The sequence below is a fragment of the Grampus griseus genome (assembly GCF_964374135.1).
Source record: "Grampus griseus genome assembly, chromosome: 14".
Taxonomy (NCBI): domain Eukaryota; kingdom Metazoa; phylum Chordata; class Mammalia; order Artiodactyla; family Delphinidae; genus Grampus; species Grampus griseus.
The window spans coordinates 37583532-37599013 of record NC_139008.1 but is presented as its reverse complement, the minus strand read 5'-3'; the positions used below and the strand labels follow the sequence as shown (position 1 = coordinate 37599013).

The 15482-nt window shown below is 61.9% G+C and overlaps 1 protein-coding gene across 5 annotated transcripts; it reads left to right on the top strand.

Moving 5' to 3' along the window:
- Nucleotides 1-4197: 4197 nt before the first annotated feature.
- Nucleotides 4198-15461, top strand: NHERF2 (NHERF family PDZ scaffold protein 2). Of its 5 annotated transcripts, XM_082669586.1 has the most exons (7): nucleotides 4198-4582; nucleotides 7024-7224; nucleotides 12906-13085; nucleotides 13390-13543; nucleotides 13621-13664; nucleotides 14012-14074; nucleotides 14307-14608. In XM_082669586.1, exons 1-7 carry the CDS (start codon nucleotides 4370-4372, stop codon nucleotides 14463-14465), a joined length of 1014 nt encoding a protein of 337 aa, XP_082525712.1. In that variant the 5' UTR covers nucleotides 4198-4369; the 3' UTR covers nucleotides 14466-14608. The 5 variants fall into 5 exon arrangements, with proteins under 5 accessions (XP_082525712.1, XP_082525713.1, XP_082525711.1 ...); XM_082669587.1 differs by lacking the exon at nucleotides 14012-14074; XM_082669588.1 differs by lacking the exons at nucleotides 4198-4582; nucleotides 7024-7224 and adding an exon at nucleotides 10248-10401.
- Nucleotides 15462-15482: the final 21 nt, after the last annotated feature.

Below are 15482 nucleotides of genomic sequence, written 5' to 3'. Positions count from 1 at the left end.
ACCCTCTTCAGTGTGGTCTCCGACTCCCACAACTGTCCTGGACCTCGAACTGCCTGGTCACTGTGCCCTGATGCTGTCTGCCCTTCTAGTCCTCCCTTGGCCATGTGGCAAGGCTGCCCTTGGGGCACCCAGCAAGGACAGGGGAGGGGTGGCCTCATGTCTGTCTAGCTCTTGGTTTTGGGGTGCCCACATGGAGCCAGCTCCCACACTAACCTCCTTGGCCTCTGGAAGCACCCTCTGGAGGCCTCTTCCCACTGGCAATTTCCTCTCACCTCCTGGGTGCATCTCTCTTCCACATGGTCTGCTAATATGGGTACTCTGTTTTACTCCACCCTTCCAATTCTTACGGACTCCAGAATTTATTTACTCCGATTCCACTCAGTATTTTTTTCTTCTAGGATCTGCGCTGGGGGAAGTCACAGACCACTGAGGTCAAGCTCCTCTCCCCCAACTCCACCAGTGCTCTCGCCCCTGCTCCTCATTGAACTTGGCCTTTCAAAACATGGGTGTCCTGACCTTGTCACCCCCAGTCCACAACACCTCAAGGGCTCCCACCACCCATGCAATGAAATCCATGCTCTGAGGCCAGGCCCTGTTCCACAGTCTCATTCCTCCCTCCCCTTCCCCACACAGCCTGCAGGAACTCTAGGCAGATTCCAGAACAGCCCTGTGGTTCACCCTGCCTGAGGACTCCAGGGCCCCAGGCCAGGTTAAATGCCCCTCCTGGAGGCTGCCCCAGCCCTGGGCTTCCCCTTGCCAAGGTACACAAATCTGTTTCCCTGGGTCTCAGTGATGTTTCCCCAGTGCTCGCCAGGGCCTGGCACCAAGTGGCCTGCAAATGTTTGGTCACAAGTGCTGGAACACTCGGTGAGGGGCTAGATTTCATGGTGCCTGAAGATACCCCAGTCCAGAGAGGTTGGTGCCAGATTCAAGACGAGAAAGCAGAGCCTGTTAGGAGCTCAGCAGAGGCCCAGCTTCTCTGCTACCACTCCCATGGCGCCCCTATGCTCCTGCAGTGCAAGCAGCCCTAGGGCGCAGGTGTCACTCCAATCCCCCACTCGGCAGGGCTGGACCAGTCAGAGACAGAGAGGTGGAACCTTGGGCAGCTCCCCGGACGATGTAATCCCACTCAGCGCCGGCAGGAAGCGCTGCGCGGCTGCTCTCCCGGGCTACAGTCGCACTCCGCTCCTCTGGCGATGGGAGGAGGTAGGCGGGGCCATCCCTGGGTGGGCGGGGCAGTCCACCTGGGAGTCCTTGACCACGGGCCTTATGCACTTCCGCACTCTTCGATTCTCGAAGCCTCTCCAATTCTCTCTCCCTCTCATCTCTGGGTCTCTTGTTCTCATCTCTCTTCCCGTTGTGCTGGTCCCGCCTGCTCCAATATGGGGCTCTGAAGAGAGGCCTGGCGAAGTCTAAAGGAAAGGGTCGTAAGCGACGCCTGGTCATCGCGCGAGGCCCTTAATGCCTATTAGGGAGGGGGCTCCGGCCCTCCCTCAGGTGACAAGGCCTCTGCTCACGGTCACACCAAAAGAGTCTCTGCCCAGACCCAGGCTCTGCCCCATCTCCGCAGGGAGGTAGGTTCAAAGGTCAGAGGAAACCCCCTCCCCCCAAACAGGAGCACAGGACAATCCTACACCAGGTGGACCTAGGGGAGAGAAGGACTGTAAGATCTGACATACTTCCTCTCCCTCTGTCGCATCCCAGCGGACCAGGATGGCTGGAGTGGGGTGAGCACAGGAGCGTGAGGGGGTGGGGGTCACCCAGACCTCTGCTCACCTGCAACCTGCCCGCCTTCCCGCCTGCTGCTGGCCTCGTGCTCACCTCCCCCAGCCCATCCCCAGCTACCCAAACAGCTTCCAGCCCAAACACCTTTCAGTGCACACTTCCGGGCCACTGCCCAGGCTTCTCCCTTCCCTTTGCTGCCTGGACTCTCTCTTCTTGCACCTCCGCACAGTGCGGCTGAAGGAAGAGGCCTGGGAGAGTTTGGCCAGAGAGCTGCTGGGTCACCTTTCTTCACCTCTGTCACCCCAGGCGCTCCGTACTCACCCTGTTCCCTCTCACTCACTCCTGCTCTCCCTTCGGAGTGGTTCCCTGCTGCCTTTATTCTGTTGCTTTTATCCACTTCCTTTGCTACCTGTCCCCTTTGTTACTATGATGTTGGCTTTGTTACTCTGCTAACCTTTCTTGGTACCTCCTTGGCTTCTCTTTTGCTTTGGGGCCTCCTTTGTTATTCTGGGGCACAGTGTTCCTGGCCCCTGGCTGTGACCACATCCCTTGGTTACCCCACCCTCCAGTGGTGTTCTGTTCCCATCCATCTTCACTCACAGGCTGAGTCCTGGGCTGCAGAAGGCTGATCTGGGAGTGTCTGTTCTACAGAAGGGGAAGAGGTCTCCAAGCCTCCTGACCCAAGGGATCAGGGGTCCCTACCTTCCCTTCCCCTTGGTCTGGGGGTCTCCCCTCTAGCCACCTCCCTCGTCTCTGGTATGGCCTCAAAGCTATAGCATGGCAGGTCCTGGGTGGTCCTGGTTGCTATAGGGTGACCCCTAAACCCCACCGGGGGTGGCATATGGTGGACCCCACTGTCCATACCCACCCTCACTGCCTCCGGGGACAGCAGTACCAGGTTGGGTTCAGGGAGGCCAGTCACAGGCCAGACAGGCAGCCTCTGGAGAGACAGACAGACAGATGGAGGTGGCTAGCCAGGCAGCAGCCTATGGCAGCATCATCCAGGGGATGGGGGAGCAGCCTTGCCGCTTCAGCCTAAGTGGCTTTTAGGGACAGCAGCTGGGGTGTGGACACCCAAGGGGCTGTGGCCCAGGAGGCTGCCTAGAGGCAGGCCCTGTGCTTGGGCCGGGGCTATGAGCCCAGGCTGCAGGCACTGGCAAGGGAAGAAGGAGCAGCAAGGACTGGGCCTGAGCACAGCCTGCTTTTCCCCTCATGGGGAACTGTCTGGGCTGGCTGTGCCTGACCCCTGGGGGCCAGGCATGTGCAGGGTGCTGAGCAGGGCTGGGGAGGGGCAGGTTGAGGGTGAGCCTGCAGCTCAGCTGTCTTCCTGTATGTGTGACTGAGAAAGCTGAAGAGGGTGGACTTGGGATCTCACCACCCTGGGCCCAAGGGGAACTGGGGAAACTTGCATGGGTCTCTTCCCTCTCCAGACCTGTTTCCTGATCTGTAAAATGGCCTGAGACCCCTAGGTTTTTTCCAGGTAAAATGTACTCAGAGAGGTACACAAAGAATAAACGACTTTCCATCGGTTGGGAGAAGGGGGCATTCATGCTGGTGGAGGTGGAGGGAGGGGAGGGGAGGAAGAGCTGGGGTGCAGGAGGGGCCTGCTCAAGGGAGCAGCTCCCGTGAATGCTGACTGGCTAGTGCTCAGAGGCCCAAGCCGTCAGCACATTTCATCCTAGGTCAGGAGGAGGGTAGCAAAGACCCCTTCCTTCCAGCCAGATAAGTGCATGTCATTCCCTCACCCTTTGCAGTCACCCACCAGGCCTGGGATGGGCAGGGATAGGAGTGAGGGGTCCTGGCAAAGGGAGGGGATGGTGGTGGGGAATGCTTAATGGTCCAACGTAGCACAGATAGGCACAATCACTCCTGGGCAGGGCCAGGAAGTCACTCAGTCACTGGCCTACAGGATATAGGAAGGGGCTGCTGCCTTGTCAGTTTCAAACCCCTCTTTTTGCCTCCTGGACCATCCTGGGACTCTGCTGGGTCAGGGAAGCTCTGGGTTGCAGGAGGGATTCTGATACAGGAACGGGCCATGGGAGGGGAGAGGGGGGAGGGGTAGGGGGGTTCCCGAGGAGGGTGGGCAGAGCCATGGCCATTGTTCTTACCCTCGGGCCCCTGTATAGGGGTTCCTCAGTCTAAGGATCCTTTCTCCACCCCCTTCCCGCCTCAGGGGCCTGCCTTGATACCCCTGCTGCTCATACAGTAGGTGCTCAATAAATGTTACTGGCATAGGAGGCAAAGGCGCTGGCGCCAAGAAGGCTGCCCAGAATGGGAGCGAGACAGAGGGGTACTGGTGATTCGGGGGTCCCCTGACGCCTCCCCCGGGGCCTCCCTGGGCTGGCGGAGAGCGGAGGCAAAGGAAATGACCAGGGTGGCTTGGACCCGGGGCGGGGGCGGCAGGGCGGAGGGGGCGGGGAAGGGGCGGGCGCGGGGGCGGTGCCGCAGCCAGAGCCCGAGCCGGAGCCGGAGGCGACGGGAGCCGAGCGGGAGCCGCCGAGGCCACCACCGGGTCTCCAGCGCCGCCGCCGCCTCCGCGCCCCCCCCCCCCAATCCCCGCGAGCCGGCCCCCGCGCCCCTGCCTGCTGGCGGCGGGCGAGAGCGCCGTGGCCAGCCCTTGGCCGGCCGGTGGGCAGCCGGCACCATGGCCGCACCGGAGCCTTTGCGGCCGCGTCTGTGCCGCCTGGTGCGCGGCGAGCACGGCTACGGCTTCCACCTGCACGGCGAGAAGGGCCGCCGCGGGCAGTTCATTCGGCGCGTGGAGCCCGGTTCCCCGGCGGAGGCGGCCGCGCTGCGCGCCGGAGATCGGCTGGTCGAGGTCAACGGCGTCAACGTGGAGGGTGAGACGCACCACCAGGTGGGTGCCTGTGCTCCATCCCCGGCCCACCGCTCCGCCACCCCCCACCGCCCCCATCCCCGGAGCGCGTCCCTGCCCCGCGCGCGCGGAGGGCGCCAATAACCACCGAGCTCGGGGCTGCCTGCGCCCAGGCCTCAGCTCCCTTCTCCGGGCCAGGAGGGGATCGCACAAGGGCCTGCGGTGGGCTCCCGTGGAGAGGTGGGGGACGTGGCCGCTGAGGCAGAGGCAACCGGCCTCCTTCCTAGCCTCCTCCAGCCCGGGTCGGTCCTGCACGGAGCGAGGCGGTGGGGGGTGGAATCCTGGCAGGGAGGGGCCCGCATTGCGGCTCCTCCGTGTCTCAGCCCTCGCTCTTAAGTCTTGTTCCGGCCTCAGCGCAATGTGTGGAGCAGTTGGCCCCTCGGGGGTCTCCCTGTGCCTGGGGATACGGGTGCTTTTCTATCAGCGTGTACACATGTGCGTGTGTACACAACTGGGTATGTCTGTGAATGTACAGGTCCCTCGTGTGTGTACCTGCAGGGGATGTCACAGGGAGGGCACACCTGTGTGTGCCTGCATCAGTTGAGTGAGTGTGTGTGCTGGACTGTATGCACATGAGTATACAGGTCTGCACCCCTAGATATATGTGTGTGCATACAGATCTGCATGCCTGGACGTGTGTGAACTGGGAGATGTGTGTGTGTGTGTGTGTGTACCCTCCTGTGTGTGGCTGTGTATATATGTGTCCCGGCCTCTGTGTCTGTTGGCTATGTGTAGTCGTCAGTGTGTCTGCAGCCAGTGTACTAGTGTGTGTCCTGGCTGATGGTGTCTGGGTCCTGGTGGGAGTCACCGCTGTGGCAGCACATTCTTCTCCAAAGAGGCTGCTGGATGGCCTGGCAGGGGTCACTGATCGCAGCCCCCTGGCCCTTGCAGCTGAAGATAAAGGCCAGAGGGAGGTTCTCTGCAGGTTCTGACCCCTGGGGGGTGTCCGTCTCCCACTGACCAGGGACTCACCTGGCTTGGGTCCAGTCTTCCTCCACCCCTTCTACTCAGGCTCCTCTGTGTCCCCCCAACACCTGTCTGTGTGGCCAGGCCTGGGCCTAGAGATTAGTAAATTGGCTGGGCTGGGAGCTGAACTCTCACTTCTACCCTTCGAGATTTTGTCTGTCCGTCTGTCTGCCGTCCTTCTGTCTTTTACCCAGAGTGTCAGCTGGATAGGCTGTTTGCTGGAGGGTGGGGGTCAAGGCCAGAGAGCTTGGATTGACAGGCCATAGGGAGGGCCTGGTAGAGCTGGCGCCTGGCCTCTGTTTAACAGTTGCTGCCACCCTTGCCCCTAGAGCAATGCTTATCCCAGGCCTCCCGGGGTGCTGGTCTCTAAGAACTTCACACAGGACCACTTGAGACCTTCCCACTGTCTTGGGAGGGAGAAGGTACAGTTACGGCTCCCATTTTACAGATGAGGAAACTGATGCTTGGGGATACTGGGTGACTCGTCTGGGTCCCACAGTCAGGAAGCATGAGGGTCCTGGAGTCCTCCTGTGACTCTGTGGCTCATGGGGAAAGACAGGTACAGAGGAGGGCTGGGGCAAAGATGGGCCTGGTTCAGACCCTCCTATCTTTTGAGAACATCTACTGAGAAGCTGGTGGGGGCCCTGTCTGTCCTTTCCCAGGCCTAGGGGTAGGGGTGGGGTATTGCCCTTCCTTCCCCAATGCCCAGTGGGCACTGCCCCTCCTGCGGGCACACACTAGCATGTATGCGCCGTCACCATGCACATGCTCTAGATACTTCACAGACACCTGTGTAACCACACCTGTCCCACAGGTGGACCTGCCCCTCCCCACCTCTCCCTGCTGTGTCTGAATCCTGCTTTCCGGGTTATGGGTAGGTACCTGAGGAGGTGCCTTGCCACAAGAATCCAGGTGTTCTCTCCGCAGGTCCAGTAGGAATAGGTCCATTGTCATGATCTGGAAGAGAATGGAAGGCCTAGAGGCAGGGGTTTAGACCACTATGTTCCACCACTGGAAAAGACAGAAAAAGGCACAAACACACTGAAACTGGGACCCAGGGAGACAGTTCTCTCCTTCAAACCCAGACCTAGAGACACCCTGAAACAGAAGGCTGCAGGGTGCAGGCCGCACACATGCACACACGCATGCTGAAAACCCGAAGCTCAGCCGAGCCCCGTCTTTGTCACTTCCTGGGCCAAGGTGAGGCCCTGTGAGGCCCCCACAGCCCTTGCAGCCTGGGCGCTTGTGTCCGGAGTCCCAGGAGAAGAGGGAGGGAGCTGCTGGAGTGGGGGTGGGGGGTGGAGCCAGCGGGCCTCTCGATCCAGCCGCCCACCCCTGCCCCTGGTAGGCTCGCAGCCTGCCCACAGCCCTGGGCCAGCCCTGGGTGGTGCCGCTGCCCATGTGCTGCCTGCTGCCTGGAGTGCTGGCCGTGACCTCCCACCACCCACCTGTCCCAGGTGGTGCAGAGGATCAAGGCCGTGGAGGGGCAGACTCGGCTGCTGGTGGTGGACAAGGAGACGGACGAAGAGCTCCGCCGGCGGCAACTGACCTGCACCGAGGAGATGGCCCAGCGAGGGCTGCCCCCTGCCCACGACCCCTGGGAGCCAAAGCCGGACTGGGCACGTGGGAGCAGCCTCAGCTCTGAGGTCGCCCAGAAGGTATGGTGGGCTCTGCCCACAGGGACCACCTGGGCTCTCCCAGAACCACCTTCTTGTCCTCCTGACAGCAGTCTCTGCCTCTGGTCACCTCCAGAAGTATCTGTCTCCGTCTCTGCTGCCCCTCTGGGCCCCTTCTCTGCCCCTGGTGAAAACCCTCTTGGCTACCTGGAGCCATTCTTTCTGCCCTCAGCCTGTGCTCTAAATCAGGTAGTGTCAGGGCAACCTGGCCCTGGTCCACAGCCCCCGTCTCTGGCCCTCTTCCCCAGGACGCTCCTCAGAGCCACTTGTCCTAGGAAGGGTCATTCTGACAAGCCACCCCCTCCCTGGCCTAGGGGCTGAGGAACCTGGGGAGGGGCTGCTGGGATGTTCTGGGACTGAGCGTGCTCAGCTCTGTGCCTGTGTTGGGTGTCTGTCTGTCCGTCTGTCTGAGGAGCCTGCTTGTGCTCTGAAGGCCTCAGAGGGACTGACCCTCCTCCGTGGTGGCAGCTGAGGAGACTCTCTAAGCTGGGTCCTCAGCTCTGGGGTCTGCAGGGGTTGCGGCACCTCCCCCTTCTCCCTGCTCCCCCCTCCAGACAGGAAGAGCTAACTGGGGAAGAGCTGGGGAAGGGGGAGGTGGTGGTGGTGGGGAGTCTAGTTCTGTCTCTTTCTAGGTAGCAGGGGCTGGGCAGTGGCCCTATTGGGGCAGCACCTGGATGCCAGGAGGAAGAGCCTGCTTGTCCTGCCCTCCTGGAAGCCCCGTGCCCTTACTACCTTCTGTATTTTGTGCCCCTACTACCTTCTTCATTTTTTTTTTAAAGAGGAAAATCCCTTAAAGGAAGATTCAAGCCGAGGGGCTCCCCAGAGCCCACTTTGAGAACCACTGGCCTGGGGCTGGTGGAGGTGTGAGATCTGACATTTCTGGGTGTGCAGGGGACCCTGACACCTGCCCTGTCCCTGTCCCGGATGTCTCCCAGGCGAGCTGGCCATGCCTGTGACCTGGATCCTGTGGGGCCTTGTGTTTCTCCTGGAGGGGATGGCATTCCCGGTGGGGAGGCAGCCTGGGCACAGGCATGAGCATGAACCCCTGCCCCACTTTTTTGTTCTTTGTGGCTCTAGGGCAGGCTAGGGGGTGATGGTTAGGGCCACAGTGCCAAGTCCTGGAGTCTGGACTTTGCCCCAGGGCCACTGAAGGCCAGAGTAGGGGGTGTTAGGGTCAGATTTGTGATTTCAGGGGAGCCCTGGGATGGTGCACTGGCTGACCACCCCCCCAGACTGAGAGCTGGAGTCTCCCTCCTTCCCAGGGCATCTCACCCCCAGGAGGAAGCGCCCCTCCCCCTAGGCGTTTGTCCATTGATTTAGACACAAATGGCTGAGTTCACCTTCCTGTGGAAAACTCTGCCCTCAGGCCTTATCTGGAGGGTGGGGAGGCACCTTGTCCTTGGGTGGGACCTTCTCCCTCCACTATTTCAGGCTCTGGGGGCTGCAGGAAGCCGAAGGAGGGGTCTTCCGCTGGTGTATTTTTTTAATTTATTTTTATTCGACTTATTTTATTTTTGGCTGTGTTGGGTCTTCATTGCTGCGCGTGGGCTTTCTCTAGTTGTGGCGAGTGGGGGCTGCTCTTTGTTTCAGTGTGCGGACTTCTCATTGGGGTGGCTTCTCTTGTTGCGGAGCACGGGCTCTAGGTGTGCAAGCTTCAGTAGTTGTGGCTCGCGGGCTCTAGAGTGCAGGCTCAGTAGTTGTGGCGCATGGGCTCAGTAGTTGTGGCTCTCTGGCTTTAGAGCGCAGGCTCAGTAGTTGTGGCGCACGGGCTTAGTTGCCCTGTGGCATGTGGGATCTTCCCAGACCAGGGCTCGAACCTGTGTCCCCTGCATTGGCAGGAGGATTCTTAACCACTGTGCCACCAGGGAAGCCTGCTGCTGGTGTAATTTTAGAGGAAAAGAGTGGGGCCCGTCTGGCAGGTCCCTCCGTGGTTGGGGCTGGCAGGGGGACAGGGACCCCATAAGGTCAGGGGAGTCCCTGAGGGCACGGTCTCTCTTTTCCCTCCCAGCCAGAGACCCGGTATTTAATCGGCTGAGCTCAGAGCATGGGAAGGAAGAGCTGGACCTCCGCTGACCTCCACAAACCAGGCTTAGCTTCCGCCCATCACAGGCTGTGAGGGAGCCTGGGTGAACGATGCTTGTATACAGGGCTATGCCCTGATAGGGCCTCAACAGCAGTGGGTCAGGAGAACTGGGGAGAGATGTGTGTTGTTTGCTTCACGGTGGGGGATGAAGGGGCCCACCCTCCATGCCCTGTGGGGGGAAGGGCTGAGGTGGGAGTCCAGGCCCCAAGGGCCCTTCTGGCTCTCTCAGCCTCAGTGTCCTCCTGTCCTGGGTAGGGAGGAGGGGGTGGGCAGGGGAGGACACTGATGTGGCTGGCCCCTCCCTTCCGGGGGCTGTCAGGGCTGTCAGTGGTGACTCAGCCCCGTTCAGACTGGGCTGGGGTGGCCGCAGCTGCAGTGCAGCTGATCGTGACAGTGATGATGGGGGACCGCCCCGAACAGCGATGGGGCAGCCAGCGGTGCCAGGGCTGCAGGGGTGTGATAGACCCCGGGCCCTCCTCCCCCTCACAGCCAGCCCATGCCTCCACCTCCAGTTCTGGAGGCCTTTGGGGGCTGAGAGTGAGTGAGGTGACAGAGTCCTGCAGAGGGTGACCGCCTGGTACAGGACGTGGTGCCTACAAGAGGGCTTTTGGGGCTCCCTGGTTCCTGCTCCCCATCCCCCCGTGAGCTGCAGCAGGACTGCCTTATGTTCTGAGGTCAGGGTCCCCTCCTTTGCCTCCTTGTCTCCCCAGCCCTGGGTCCTGGGAGCAGGGCAGGGCCTCCCAGCAGTTTCCTTCCTTCCTTTCTTGGGACGGAAACCTGGCCGGTGGGGGACACCCGGCTGGAGCCTGAGAAGGGGAGGGGGGCTCAGCCACCACCCTGCTCCTCAAAGTGACTCAGCCCTATGTCCCCACCCATCCCTGGGGAGCCTGGGCCACAGTGGGAGGTGGATAAATGGGGTGGCAGCCTGTGCTGGCTGGAGAGCTCAGGCCACTCCAGCTGGACGCTCGCCGCTTGCCGCTTCTGTCCCGCCTCCTATGGCCCGCTCTGGGAGTGCCACACCACCCTCCCCGGCCCCAGGAGCCCTTCCACGGAGCCCATCCCGGAGGCTTGTGCAGGTCAGGTGGGGTGGGGGCAGGGTGGGCAATGAGGAAACTGGCAGCCAGCTTAGTCTCTGTCCCCCAGGATTGGGAGAGGGGACGCTGGGGACCCTGGTGACCCTGGTGTGAGCAGGCTGGACCCTGAGCAACAATGGGGGCCTTTTTCTGCCAGGGCTGGTGAGTCACCATCTGGGGGGTGGTACAGCCTGGCTCCAGGGGTACCCCCATGCCAGCCTCTTTGTCTGGTTAGAGGCATGTCCGGGAGACTAGGGCTTGTCCAGCTCTGTGGCTGCCTGGTAGGGAATGGGGCTTGGAAGCCTGTGGAAGCCTGAGGGCCTAGCTGGGAGGCAACAGGAAGTGCTCTGAGCCAGGGCAGGAGGGAGGAATGTGAGCAATGCGGCCAGGCCCAGCCTGCACCCCCTCCTGACCTACTATGGTGCTGGGCCTCCCCGCGGGCTTTCCCCCTGGGTCGCCTTGCTGCCAGCCTTGTCTTCCCACTGTCCCCCATTGCAGCCCCTCAACCTGAGGGGTCTAGTGCCAAGTTTGGCGCTCCTTGGACCCTGATCGTAAGGAGAGGGACTTAGGTCAGATGTTAGGAGAAACCTCTTGGCTGTGCGGTGAGAGGCAGCCGTGCTGGGTTGAGGCAGGGAGATGGCCAGTACGGTCTCGAACCAGAAATGACTGCATTCAGCCTGGCTTCATGGCCCCAGCTGTCCCCCCCGACAGTCCTGCTTCCCATCTGGGGGCCTTGAGAGAACACTCCCTGGAACCATTGTGGAGGGCGTGGGAAGAGGCCACAGGGCCCGGTGCTGAGGGCCGTCCTTTCACACGATGGGTCACCGCACGGGTCCATGAAGCCTGTTTGCGAGCGTACGTTTGGATGTCTGGTCTCTGTGACCATGTGATGCCCCGCTGCCACCCGGGCCCAATTCCACCACCAAGTGTGCTCATGTCACACTTCCACGGCCACACATGGCCCCGGCCAGCCTTGGGACCTGTGCTCTGACAGCCTGGACCTGAGAGGCACGTCAGAGCTGCACACCTGTACTTCCAGGTGTGTCTGGAGAGGGGCTGAGTCTATAAGTGAGCTCCTGGAGCACCCAGGGGTCTCACAGCCCCAAGTTCAGCCCAGGATGCCTGGCTGAGCCCCTGGGGGACTGAGGAGCAGCAGCCCAGTCCCTGGAATTCCTGGGGTTATGGGGCAGATGGTGGCCTGCAGCGGGGGTTCCAAGGGGGCACGCTTTGGGGGGTCGGGGAAGGGGTCATGGAGAAGGGGCACAGGCTGGACCGGAAGAAGGTGTTCCCCAGGGGTGGGAGGGCCTAGAGACTGAGGTAAGGCACCACCCTGTGAGGAGAGACACGCTTGGTCCCACAGCTGGGTGGCCACAGTCCGATTTGGGGTTTGGGGGTGAGCTCGAAGGCCTGGAGGCTGGCCCTCCCTCAGTACAGCCCCCAGCCTGGCCCAGGGTCACTGGCCACACACAGGGAGGTAGAGGGACAGGAAAAGGCCCTGGTGAGCACCCCCTCCCTGCATAGTCTCATCTGCATGCGCACTTGAGCCCCAAGCTCCCAGGAAACCTGAGCTGCTGGCCGCCCGCTCCCTCCGGCCACCGCCATGTTCAACTGAGCACCGGTGGCCGCTGGCCACTCAGCGCTGTGGTCACTACCTCAGGCCCCGGCTGGGTGGGGGCCCTGGGGTCTGGCCTCTGCCTGCACGGCCCTCCCGCACCCCCAGCCCAGAACCTACTGCAGGATGCCAGAGGTAAACGGAGGCAGAGCCCTGGGGTGTTGGTGGGGGGACCCTCAGGGCACCGTGAGCCTTCCATGGAGGGCAGGGAAGATGGGAGGCAGGCCCCATCCTCGGCCCCTCACTCTGCTCCCTCACTGGGGCTCCTGCCCAGGCTCCAGCCGGTGCCTCCCAAGCCTCTGGGCCCTGTGGGGGCGGGGGCGGCTCCAGCTTGATCTGGAATGTGAAAGCAAACACAGCCGCACTGCCATCAGCCCTAGGGAGACCTTTGGGAGCATAAACAAAACAGCCGTCCTACGGCCCTACCCTGCCAGCCCCACACTCCGGATGGGGGTTGGGTAGAGGACAGGCGGGGCCCACAGCCTTCCTGGACGCTGTGACGAGTGGCAGCTCATCGCACTTGTCTCTCCTAGGCCCCTGGTCTGTGCTCAGCCCTAGCCTTGAGCCCATTGATTCTCCCAACACCCCTGTAAGGCCCCTGACCCTATCACAGGTCCTAAGGCTTTGTTCAGGATCCGGAAGCTGGATCATCACAGGCAGCCTAAGCATCACCCCCCCAGCCCCCCCCCCCCGCCAACCCCGTGTTGGTCCCTGAGACTTGGGGATGCTGTCAGGTGGGGGCATGATGCTGAGTGTGGGGCTGGGGCTCCCTCCCACCACCTCCACTCCTGCCTTTGCACACTGGGGACGGGACTGGAAGCCTCAGGGGTGGGGTCAGCGCCTCTAGGGTGGGAGGTCAGAGCTGGAGCCTCACCCTGCATCCCTGTGCCTGCAGGATGTCAATGGGCCCCTGAGGGAGCTGCGCCCGAGGCTCTGCCACCTGCAAAAAGGCCCCCAGGGCTACGGGTTTAACCTGCACAGTGACAAGTCCCGGCCTGGACAGTATATCCGCTCGGTGGACCCAGGCTCTCCTGCTGCCCACTCTGGCCTCCGTGCCCAGGACCGACTCATAGAGGTACCCGCCCTGTGTGTATATGTCTGCTCCTGTGTCCTTTCTGTTTGTGACTGGGCCCGTGTCCCCTGTGTGTGTCCGTATGTTTGTCTATGCCTGTGCCCTCCCACGCGCGCGCGCGTTTGTGTCTGGGCCCCGGGTCCTCACTGGGAGGAGGGAGATGCTGGGAACCTGAGCTGGTGCTCCTCTTGCTGCCGTGGCTGGTGACAGCGTTGATGAATATTTGATGTCACACCTGGCCAAGTGGCTTGGGGGGCTGGTGGGGACCTGCCCTCAGGCAGCACTGATCCCATGCTGGCGGCGGCAGGTGAACGGGCAGAATGTGGAGGGGCTGCGCCACGTGGAGGTGGTTGCCAGCATCAAGGCACGGGAGGACGAGGCCCGGCTGCTTGTGGTGGACCCCGAAACAGATGAGCACTTCAAGCGGCTGCGGGTCACACCCACCGAGGAGCATGTGGAAGGTGGGCGGCTGCCCTGGGGCCCAGTGCTGGGGTAAAGCATTGGGGGCTGAGTGGCCAGTGACACACTGTCCCCACAGGTCCATTGCCATCACCAGTCACCAACGGGACCAGCTCGGCCCAGGTGAGAGGGTGGGAGTGGACAGGGTGCCCCCTTTGGGGGTCCCCAGACCTGACAGAGCCCCTCCGACATTTCTGTCCTTGTCTAGCATGGTTGTGAGATCGAGCTTGGCCCTGTCACTCCCAGCCATGATGCCCCTTGGATCCGTCTTGGGTCAGCCACACCCCAGCGCCATAGGGCACTCGGGCACCTCCAGGGTGTAGTAGAGGCTCAGTGGCCACTGCCAAATAGAGGAATAAAGGCAGCTCTGGCGTGTGCACGCGTGTCTGCACGTGTGCGTGTAAGCCTGTGTGTGCACAGCGGCTCCTGGGTGGGGTCCCTAAAGCCAAGCCTTACCCTTGGTTTCCCAGCTCAATGGTGGCTCCGTGTGCTCATCCCGAAGTGACCTGCCTGGCTTAGACAAGGACACTGAGGTAGCGGGTGCCTATCCACCTCTACTGCTGTTCACACACTGGGGGGCCTGAGGCCTTGGGGGCGGGCATCTGTGGAGCTGTCAGCCTGAGCTGTGAGGCCACCGCCTCTAGGGAGCCCTCCTGGGCCTGCCGCCAGCTGGCCTCTGGTGTGAACTCCCTGGGAAAGGCCACCTGTCTGGGGGCCTGGGTCCAGGGCTCACTCTGGCCACCCACCCACCATATCTGCCCCTAGGATGGCAGCACCTGGAAGCGCGACCCTTTTCAGGAGAGCGGCCTCCACCTGAGCCCCACTGCAGCCGAGGCCAAGGAGAAGGTGAGAGCCACCAGGGTCAACAAGCGGGCACCACAGATGGACTGGAACCGGAAGCGAGAGATCTTCAGCAACTTCTGAGCCCTCCCTGCCTGTTTCCTGCCGGGCTCCTCCTGCATGGACCTTGGGCCTTGCCCCTCGGGCCCGCCCAGAGCTCCCCTCAGTGGACTGGAGGGGACATCCTTACCCCCCAAGCCGTGGTGGTCCCACCACCACCCAAGAACCAACCTGTGCCCCAGTGAGACCCCGTCCTGCCCCCCACCCACTGGGTGCTAGGGGAGTGTGGCAGCAAGATGGGGAGAGAGAGCCCCTGAGATGTGAGATACCCAGAGAGACAGTGATGGGATGTGGGGAGAGGGAGAGGAGGGAGAGGGGGGAGAGGGGGAGAGGGGGAGAGGCAGTGGTAACCCGCGGGGCCCGGCCCTTGCTGCTCTGGCTGGGCCTGCTGACTTAAAGGAATTTGTGTTTTTGCTTTTTTTCCAGAAAGAGCTCTAGCTCCACACATGTTTCCACTTAATATCAGAGCCCTGCCCCCACCCCCCTCAGGACGTGCTCTCTAAATAATTGCAATAAAACAAACCTTTCTCTGCAAACCATTTTCTCCCCACCCCCTCAGCAGCAGCCATCCCAAGCAGGAGTGCCAGGGACGTCCAGGGACAGAGTTGGGGCGCTTGCAGGCCGTGTTCATTCAGGCTTTGGGGGGTGCTGGGGATGCCAGATGTGGCTGTGAGAGCTGCCCCTCTGCCCTGTCCCTGCCCTCCCTGGGGGGGTGGGTCTGGGGTACAGGGCCTGGGCTCTTTGAGGGGCCTGAGGATGGAGGCCCTGTGCCCCTGAGGAGGGCAGACTCTGGACAGGCACCTTGTCCCTGCACGGCAGCCCCCAGACCTTTGGGGTGTGACTGTGTGAGAGCCTGTCTCCAGGAAGGACCCCAGGCTCCGGGCTTGGCCCCTGCTAGGAGCCTCCCCCAGAGGAAACCCCACCGACTCTGCCTTTCCCCTGCCCAGAACCTGACCGACCGACATCGCTGTCTGCCCCATAAGCCATAGCACACGCGCGCCTTCAGAATAAACAGGCCTTCCTTGGACCCTGGCTGTCTCT